We start from the raw sequence: 10,973 nt of genomic DNA on the forward strand, positions 1-10,973 counted from the left end.
TATGGAAAAAGTACTAAAATCGCTTACTAAAGAACACAAAATTAAAATGCTTCCTGAAGTGGATAGGCATCCGCAATATCCATACCTTGTGCACAGATTTGGTATGACTAATTCAACTCCCACCTTCAATTCAAGTCGGTCCGAATCATTGGTGGATATTGTCAAAGTATTGTCGCGTTCATGATGGCAGCCAAAGTCATTCTCTCACTCGTGGGCATGTGTAACACCTGAGTAATTCGTGGTCTCTTTGCAAATGTTCTCATATTTGTTCTCTCGTGTTTTTCACATCTAACAATACTCTAGTCTCATGTTTAGAAATGGTAGACCCAGCTTTGACTTTACATACATGCTGTAAAATTCACAAAAAAAGAAAGAAGAAAAATCTATAAAGTGGTTCCATATCCCTGCTGAATATACTGTATTTTTGAATTGAGTATTGAATAGCACATTTTCTCGTTTAACACACTCTCTTTTCCCCTATAGAAACATAAGTTTATGTACTACTCACAATTTTGTTTTACTTGGGAAGTCTCTTACTACAGCCAGTAGGAATTCCCAAAATATATAGTTGCAGATATGAACAAATTACCATAATCTGTTCTACAATAAATCAGAAATCTCAGCAGGGAAAGTGTGTCTGGCCATGTAGGATGGGGGAAAAAATCTCCCTCATGTTTTTCTTCTGAAATTTAATATTTAAATTCCTTCTTTCTTAAGTCCATTCTTCCATTGTTTCAAAAGGTACATGTATGACTTCAATGTTATTTTGCTTTACGTCCCACTAATACTTTTACAGTCTTCGGAAATGCCGAGGTGCGAGAATTTTCTCCCGCAGGAGTTCTTTTATGTGCCAGTAAATCTACCGACACGAAGCTGGCATATTTCAGCACCTTAAAATACCACCAGACTGAGGATCGAACTTGCCGAGTTGGGGTCAGAAGGCCAGCGCCTCAACCATCTGAGCCACTCAACCCACCAATGTATGACTTATTCTAATATTCCTGATGTTGTGATCTTACAGGTTTTATATCATGCGCGTACTGCCTTATGGTGCAGTGCGTGCGGTGCACGCTTTCCCCACATGCTTTCAAATGAAGTATAAGGTGCATTGTTTAACTACAAATTGATCCTTGACACAGTGGATTACTGTATACACTGTGATTTATTTCACGCAGTTAATAACGTATAACTACATAGAGAGCTGAGAATAAACTCTCTTTGTTCACAGCAGGGTTAGGAGTTGGGTACCGTGCAGAGTTCGTGTGTGCTGGCTGGAACCTGCACTCAACTTCAATGTTGTTTATATTGGGAGTGGTGAGCATGCCGAGAAATACCGCTGTCTTGTGTGCGGCTACAGTCCTGCACATAAAGTTGTAGCAATAAGGCACAATCTTTTCCTGCTTTGTTTAACCGGTCAGGAGCACTATCATGCAAACTGTGGTGATTTTAATATTTTGGCGGTGTGTTTATATGCGTTTTGGTCAGAATTCGGAGTATGATAAATGCATAACCATATCGACACATATTATCTAATAGCAGAAAAACTTCTATAATAGCAAACCTAGGCGTTCCTTGCCTGCGTGTGCAAACGTTTTGGAAAAGAGAGAATCTACATTCTTGTTGATTCCCTCCACAGAACTATTGTAAATAAACACAATGAGAAGTATAGAACTGGGAGGTATTAAGAAGATTAATTGATGCTGTTTGCTTCTTGGATAAACTAGCTGTTTCCTATTCTGATGTTGCCGTAAGACCAATCTCTGTCGTTGCGATATAAAGCAGATTGTAAAAGAAAATGTAGTATTTTAATATAAATAACTGCTGTAATGTATGGCACCTGTTTAATAATACAGTATTATATTTTAGCTTTTCTCTTGTCATACTGAATATTCCTAAAAGAAATGTGAACTTATTACGTGAATTAATTAACAATCGATTTAGAGTAAAATGACTGAAAACCTACATTTCCTGCAAGACCACTAACAGCACACCTTATTATTAGGGTTAGGATATGCCGCTGTTTTATAATTTTTTTGAAGTTTTCCATTGATACATTTATTTTTGTAATGTTTGCAATGTGCATCTCTTACACATTCTTTCTAATTGTGCTGTTTTTCATCTGCTGTTGTCACATAGAGATTCATTAGTTTGGAGGAGTTACAGAAGGCTGATTGAAAATGTCTGCACCATTTTGTTCATGATGAATGAAATTTAATTTATGATTTGGGACTTTTTTCTCATCAACTTGTCCATAATATCTATCAACCCACTGGAAGTATGTGGTCGTAAACAATGGCTGAAGAGAGCTGTAATGTTAGAACTTTCTGCTGTGTTCTATCCATTCTTCTACTGTACTTTTTTTGTTACTCGAGCTCATCTGAGGAGCAAATGTATTTAATACACTTGTTTGAATTTGTCTCAGACGCCTTAATTTCTGTTTCAGGGTGGCACATGTTCTGTGTACTTGGTTAAAGAGGACCGTGTGGTAACAGTCATGTCTGAGCATCTGGAACCCATTGTACCACATCATGGCGATCAAGTGAAAGTGATCATGGGTGAAGATCGAGAAGCTGTAGGAAAGCTTCTGTCCATTGACAACCAGGATGGAGTAGTAAAATTTGGGCCAGATGATGTGAAAATGTTACAACTCCGATACCTTTGCCGGATGACACCCCTTGGGAAGTAGCATGCTTAGATTCTTACCCCAGTTTACTGTTCTGACCTTAATTGCCTAGTCAAAATATTTAGGCAACTTCTTTCTTTCTTTCTTTTTTCTTTCTTTCTTTCTTTCTTTCTTTAAAATCATTCCAAACTTTTTCTTTGAAATATGTAACTTTTAAGAAGCAATAAGTTAAACTTCGAATTAAATTTTATTTCTTGAACTAGAAAATTTGGAAACTTTATTTTTTCTGTCAGAATTTGCTTGTCCTCTGGGATATTAGGCTATGTTGTCATAAATACATTGATGATTCAGCTACTATTCATTGTCTTTTAATATGTTGACATTTCAACTACTCTTCAGTAGCATATCCCTTGTCAGTACGAAATTACATGGATTGGGTGGCACCAGCATCGACTTGCCTCTCCCTCAGATCAGTGTTTCCAAGACTTGCACAGTGTGTTCCAATGCAGCCAGGGAGTGCCTTCATTTGAGTGAGTTATAGGGCCATGCCTTCCCCTGTGGTCTCATTTCATTTTCCTGTAATTGTTAGAGTCCAGTAGTTAGCCAATTTTATTGTTTTAATCACCACTGATCATGATTAAAGTCACATTTCCATTGTCCACTGTTCTGATGCAGTTACCTTTCCTTCTCTCACAAACATATTACTTTTAGGCAGAACAGAAGTTTGTAGTGTCATTGTGCACCTCTGGAGCCTCAACCATAGGAAGTGGATGAATGGCAGCTTCAGCGTTAGGGATATCTTCAATAGGGACCTTTGTGGTAGTAGCGATAAAGTTTGCCTTTCATGAGAACTGAGCATTTATTCTCAGTTGTTGGTCAGAGAGATGGATGATAGTCCTAATATCCAAGGCTGGTATTGTTTTTGTTGGTTCAAGACACTGGAATTTTTTTCTTGTATCAAGATGAGGTACACTTCTGTTGCAACTTGTGCGAGAGAAAAGCAGCTTGGTAAACTATGTTGCTGTTTTCACTACCCAGTCTTGCGCTGAGCTTGAAGTGTACTTTATACAATTTTCTGTCATTTTCTTCCAACTGTCTTGAGTCATTCCTCAATCATGGAATTAATTGTTGAGGAAATCATAATTTTGGTTACCGTCCGCGCGCGCGCGTGCGTGCGTGCGTGCGTGCGTGCGTGCGTGCGTGTGTGTGTGTGTGTGTGTGTGTGTGTGTGTGTGTGTGTTGAGAAGGGATATTGAATCATGTCACCTGTTTCAATGGGAAGGAATAGGGGCTGCAGACTAGTAGAGAGTGATGACCATTGCTCTCCACTTGACAATAGTAAAATAGCCTTACTGGGTAATGTTATGAAAGTCCTGGAAACACCAGTCTAAGCAAGAGGGAAGATGATTCTGGTACCACTCCCTAGCCTTCTCATTGCTATATAATTCTAAAAGTCCAGGACCCCAGCCCATGACATTTCATCATGACAAGGGCTACTGAATAGGATTGAAATGTCAACATGGCCTAATATACCAGAAGATGAGCAGAACTTGTCTTTTGACATCGGCCATGAAAGCTTTCACCAGCTTATTTTTCTGTATTACTTGGCAGGCAAAAACTGATAACCCTTTTTACCATATCATTCTGTTCCTTCCTTTTCATTGTTATTATTATTATTATTATTATTATTATTATTATTATTATTATTATTATTTATTTTCTTACATGTTATTTTATTTTTATTTTTGTATCAGTGGTTTGGTCATTTGTGCTGAATCCTGGCATGTATTTTGACCGAAGTTAGAGAAGGAAGCCTTTCATCTGAATATGAGTATAAAAGGACATTTCTGCACCCTCCTTCTAGAGTATATAATGTGTGATACATGGCCTCTCTAACAGAGTACTTAAGAGAAAATATATGAAGTATCAGATTACATGTATAATTTTGGTATACCCTTGTGTTGAAAATTACTAATAAAATGTAATATCTGAAGGATGTAAAATGAAGGTGACTTTCATTTTAGTAAAGTTATTGGTGTAATACAATAAATCAACTCTAGAAAAAAAGCAAAATGTTGTATTTACTTGTACTGATTATTTGATACTAGAAAAGTAAAGATTCACCTGTCAATATTTGGTGACAATTTATTCATGACTAAGGAAAATCTTTTTCTCCTGATTAAGGGCTTCTTCAGTATAACTCTTATAATCAGTGTCAAATTATTGGAGTGTCAAAATATTGCAACATGTTTGCGGGGTAGACAAACACAACAACTCGTAGCATGTACTTCCAGAATTTAGTAACCTTTTCTTTACTAGTGCTTTCACTGTGAAACCATGTTTGGAAGTGCACTAGTCCGGTTTCCTGCTGGTTTTCATAAGAAACCAGATTGCTTCTCGGTTAACTGGAGCCATCTGCTGAATAAGAGTATAAAAGGACATTTCTACACACTCCCTTTAGAGTGTGTGATCAGGATAGGGTGGCATGGACGACTGCATCAAACCAGTCTATGGACTGATGACTCAAACAACGTGTGATACATGGGCTCTGTAACGGAGTACATAAGAGAAAATATATGAAGTATCAGATTACATGTATAATTTTGGTATATCCTTGTGTTGAAAATTACTAATATGTAATGCTGAAGGATGTAAAATGAAGGTGACTTTCATTTTAGTAAAGTTATTGGTGTAATACGATAAATCAACTCTAGAAAAAGCAAAATGTTATATTTACCTGTACTGATTATTTGATACTAGAAAAGTAAAGATTCATCTGTCAATCAATATTTGGTGACAATTTATTTATAAGTTTAAAAAAATCTTTATCCCCTCATTAAGGGCATCTTCAGTGTAACTCTTATAATCAGTGTCAAAATATTGCAACATGTTGGTGGGGTAGACAAACACAAGAACTGGTAGCAGAATTTATTAATCAACTCTAACAACTACTTACATACAACTACACAGGCACACCAGGATCACAGTGTACATGGCACAGGACACACAATTCTAGAAAGTGTTAAATGTTGGAGAAATAATCTTATATCATGAGGAAGTGATGGAGTTAATTACCGTATTTACTTGTGCATTAGACCCCCTCACGTATTAGAACCCCCATGACTTTACAAGACAAAGAAAATGTAAAAAATAAATCTTGCATAGAAGACCCCCAACGTAATTCATCAGAGAAGAACAACGATTCTGCTTTGAAGCGGGTACAAGCCTTACTGCAGCTCTGATGACATTACACAAATTTGTGAACAGTATCATCCGTACAACCCACGCGATGAAAACATGCGTCAAAGTCATGCGGTACATCTGTGTTTTGTAGTTAAGAAATGTCCGCCTCGGTAGAATAGGCCTACTGCAGCTCTGATGACGTCGCACAATTAGGTGAATAGTTTCGTGTCCGACCCGCGCATTGCAAGCATGCATCAATCATGCTATGTCTGTGTTTTGTAGTTAAGAATGTCTGCCAGTGTAATGGTTAGCACAATTAGCTGCCGTTCTCAGGAGCATGAGTTTAATTCCCGATACCGTACTACCAGAGATTTACGAATGGCAGGAAGGTTGACGTGCAGTAAAAATGGTACATGTAACTCCCCCTCCACTGGGGGCATGTCTAAAAAGAGCTGCACCGCCTCGGGATGAGTCAACGAGTTTACTTTAGTTGAGAAATATTTACAGTTGTTGCTATTAATATAGCAGGTGAGATCATTAACAAAGTGATCGTTTAATATCTTGTAACTCGGGCCAATATAGGTATTTTTTGGAGAGAAGTAAGTTTAAAATGTCAAAAACAATCCAATCATAACTATTGTTTTAGTCGCCAACGTACCTAACAAATAATAATAATAATAATAATAATAATAATAATAATAATAATATTGATTTTACGTCCCCGCTTACATTTAACAATTTTCAGATACGCCAAACAAAGCATACTATGTGTTAACTAAAAAAATGGAGACAATGAACGTACTAAATTAAACAATGATAATAAAACGCATTACTGCCACTCCTGTAGATATCCATAAATGCAGCAAACTTTCCTGTTATTTATTTTTATTCTTTCCATCGGTGAACTTCTGGCACTATCCAGGCACTTGATAGCATACCTAACCTAAACAATGAGGTCTCTCTTCTCATTTACAGCTGTTTAGGTAAATCCTGATGTGATAGATGTAGAGAACAAGCACAAAATACACTTAAAAATAATGGTGTGGCTTTCAACAGCCGCAGTTATCAAAAGAATAACTTCTAGTCACCCTGTATTACATTCAGAAGTACAACTCATAATGTACGCTAGTTATCAGCTGGTGGTTTGGTACGCTTTCTAGAGCACGGCTTTATTTGGAAGGAGTGGCTTCTGCTACACATACACCAACTGGGAATATCAGAGACCATCTACAGAAACCATTTGGGAATAGAATCTCACTCTTTGGAATCTGTAATCAGGAACAAAACTATTTTTAAAAGGTTCAGAAAGATGGGACCTCAAATGCTCTCGATTGCTGTACATGACTGATGAGACGGCAGTGAAGATGAAGTCATTTGGAATGACGACACGCCGGTAGCAGAGAAGTTGGCAGCACAAGACGATGAAAGCAGTGATGAGGTTTACTTAAGTTTATTGTGTGGTAGGCTTACTGCTCAACTAAAAGACACAAATAACTGGCCATTAAGTTATTTTGTATCAATATTGCATTATATGATAATTTGATACCTTTATCCCTTTTCTCTTTGGGGTCGAGTATGAAGTGAAACGAATCTTCATAGCAAGTTTTTACGACCGTATGTCCTTCCTGACGTCACCCTCACAGCGGAATTAATGAGATGAAATGAATGACGTGATATGAGCAACTAAAACTGACTATATTTACTTTATATGTTGGCCTAATAGTCGTGCTCACCATTTATTGTCTTTTTACATTTAGAAATACTGCCTTCCAATGAAAATAGCCAGTATAACTCAAATACATTCATAGGTTTGTTAAAGAACACTGTAGAATGTTTACATGTACAATTTATAGCTCTTTATAGCCTAGAAGTCATGTGTTCACTGCACAAAATTTGAGGTTACCGCATATTTGACCCCCCTTTACTTCTTTTGGCTGTGAAAGTGGGGGGAAAAGGGGGTCTAATATGCAGGTAAATACGGTAAAGGGACTTGATATGATTATTTAATTCATTCATGCTAAATAATTACGATGAAGTGATAGAAAATTCTAGATAAAATTTTGATGAATGAATTTAAGTTGAACTTAATTCAGGAGGAATACGGTATTATCTATTACCAAGATAATAACCGATTATGACGTTAATTCACAGTGAGCAACTCGTATCTGAAAGATAGACTGAAGCTACTTTTAGTAATGTAAAATACTGTAAATAATTGATTTAATGTAATTAAAATATCAGCACTCTGAAGCTTAGGCAAGCCACTGTAGGAGAAAATTTGTTTAATTGTGTGAGACTATTTATTTAAATTTTCCAGGAATTTGGTTTTAGTTCCAATAAACACTTTGCTTTATTTAATTTCCATCAGATAGAGGAATTAATGGAAGGTGTATTTTCTTCTTGGAGTGTATTGCTGTAATCGTTTCTTATCCTCGAGGAGCAAAGAAGAATACTTTGAATGTTAAATAACTTTTTTTATAAATTTGAGTGAGGGGTAAAATTAAATTGCAAAGACACTTGAAAGATTTTTATCAGTATTAAGAAAGACAAATTTTGTTGAATTTTAATTTTGAATTTTATTTTTTATTGTTTTGTTTTACACCAAGTATCACAGACACAAGGTATGCATTGATTAACATTTTACTTAAGTGTATTTTTTATACCTGTGGGTGTTCTTCATTTAGTGAAGACCTTAACTTCAGGAGCCTTCTAGAATTACTGTCACTCTCACAAACTGAATTGTGATTGAAAAACATGAAGAAGGATCACTTGAAGGCATAGATATGATTTGTCCATCTAGCTTCACCTATGTAGCACATTATCGAAGATTAAGAATGGCTTTAATTTCACCTAATTCCATTAAAATAATAAATTACATTAAATCTTGCTTGGGGTACTTATTTCTGATTGAGTGTGCAATGAAAGTGATTATTACAACTGCACAGGTTGCTTCGTTGCAACTCACACTTGCTCAATATCATCTCCATAATTTTACATACATCGCGCCTTATACGGTTATTGCAAGTATGAGGCTAACATCCCGCCATATTGCTTAATTAAGGCTAGATCATTTCTCTGGAGCACATTATGCTTCCTAGAAGAATATCCTAGCTTACAACAACAAATTATGAACACTCAGTCTTTTATTTTCCCATTTTAACACATTATGGGCATTATTTCTATCATCACTTATTTTTATGTCATAATTTCAGCCCTTAATCCATGCGAATAATATCAAGATGACAATGTGTTCTTCTAGAATAAAATAAAATGAGTCGTAATCCACATAAATTCATACAAGAAATCCATCTTATACATTCTGATTTAACTTGAATTATTTTAAGTTGAACAAAGTGGTCTATAATTTTTAATAAATTATTATTATTATTACACAATACTGAAATGGCATGGAATAACTGAAGAAACACAATATCCACACATTTCCAATGGATAGAACTACTTCAATTATACAAAAAATCTACCAACACCATAATTAGATTGGAAGTGAAAGATTCTCTAACTACACTAATTTAACAGAAAATACTAATGCAAGGAAGAAGATCATATTAAGTTCTACTGAAATTTAAAATTATATTTTAAAAAGGCACTTATATTGTAGCAATGGAAGTCTGTCTCAGTCGGGCTGGCTCACAATGTATTCCCCTCAGAGTCTAGCAACATCATTCTGTTTAGTGGCACATCCTGGTAGATAATTTCCTTGATGGGTGCACCAAGAAGATTGTAGAGGTTCCTCTTGTAAGCAGCATGACGATTCCTTTATTCTTGTATTTCAGGCTCACTGGAGATTGAAGGATTCTTCTCACTTTGAAACTAAAACACCATATTTAAATGTGTTCTGACCAGGTCTAATTCCATGTCAGGCCTTATGAATTATACTTAACTTGGGATTTTAAAATCACTATTGCCTTCACATGTATTTAGAATATAATAACTGCATCTTGTAAAAGACGAAATAAAGAGTTCCTTTAGCAGACCTCATGGTTACATGAAAAATTCTGGGCTTCAAATGTGTGCAGTTGTATAAAATAGAAGTTAAAAGCAAAGAAAATTGTACTATGATTTAGCAGAGTGGAGTTGTACAGCAGAGAATATCGTAGAGAGTATATTACATAGATTAAAAGTAACGGAGCTCGATAGCTGCATCTACCTGCAGTCGCTTAAGTGCAGCCAGTATCTAGTATTCAGGAGATAGTGAGTTCGAATCCCACTGTCGGCAGCCCTGAAGATGGTTTTCCTTGGTTTCCCATTTTCACACCAGGCTAATGCTGGGGCTATACCTTAATTAAGGCCATGGCCGCTTCCTTCTCAGTCCTAGCGCTTTCCTATCCTATCGTCGCCATAAGACCTATCTGTGTCGGTGCGACGTAAAGCCAATAGCAAAAAAAAAAATTAAAAGTAAGAGAATATCAGAGAAATGCAATGTGTAGAGAACGGGCATTAATTAGGCACGGTTTGGGCCGATGACCTGCGATGTTAGGCCCGTTAAAATGACAAGCGTCATCAATTAGACACGGCTTTTATTACTTCACAGCCAAGAAGGTAGGGTTATTTAAAAAGCAGTCATAGATTTTCTTCTCATCTTCAAACTATTTGATTAGTTCGAAGCTCGTCTTGTGGAGAGTTCTGGAAACTCCCTAGGTGGTGCTAACCCCGACAAAGTTCATTTGTCACTCCTGTCACATGGGGTGGTCTTTTTATTTTGTGTGGCTATTTCTAGCCGAGTGCAGCCCTTGTAAGGCAGACCCTCCAATGAGGGTGGGCGGCTTCTGCCATGTGTAGGCAACTGCATGTTATTGTGGTGGACGATAGTGGTGTGTGAGTTGCAGGGATGTTGGGGACAGCACAAACACCCAGCCCCCGAGCCAATGGAATTAACCAATGAAGGTTAAAATCTCCGACCCGGCCGGGAATTGAACCCGGGACCCTCTGAACCGAAGGCCAGTACGCTGACCATTCAGCCAACGAGTCGGACATTTTTTAATATTAGAATGACGCTATCATTTCATTGAGCTGAGTTTCGCGTCGATCACGTTCCCTTCAAAATTGAGACATTCACTGTCTGCACCAATCAGCGTAGTTTCCTCCCATTCCTAACCTCTCACTGGGCGTCAGTTCGCGTGTTCCTTTTCATTTCCATAATATGTTC

At 36.9% G+C, this 10,973-nt stretch overlaps 1 protein-coding gene across 1 annotated transcript in view; it reads left to right on the forward strand.

The window, feature by feature from the left end:
• The window catches only part of LOC136864414 (transcription elongation factor SPT5), a 214,654-nt gene extending 209,242 nt beyond the window's left edge, over positions 1 to 5,412 (forward strand). Inside the window, exon 23 of the mRNA XM_067141381.2 lies at positions 2,444 to 5,412. Coding sequence (XP_066997482.2) covers positions 2,444 to 2,686 — 243 coding nt within the window. The 3' untranslated portion in view covers positions 2,687 to 5,412. The remainder of the gene's footprint in view (positions 1 to 2,443) is intronic.
• Positions 5,413 to 10,973: the final 5,561 nt, after the last annotated feature.

Source organism: Anabrus simplex, chromosome 2 (assembly GCF_040414725.1).
Source record: "Anabrus simplex isolate iqAnaSimp1 chromosome 2, ASM4041472v1, whole genome shotgun sequence".
NCBI lineage: Eukaryota > Metazoa > Arthropoda > Insecta > Orthoptera > Tettigoniidae > Anabrus > Anabrus simplex.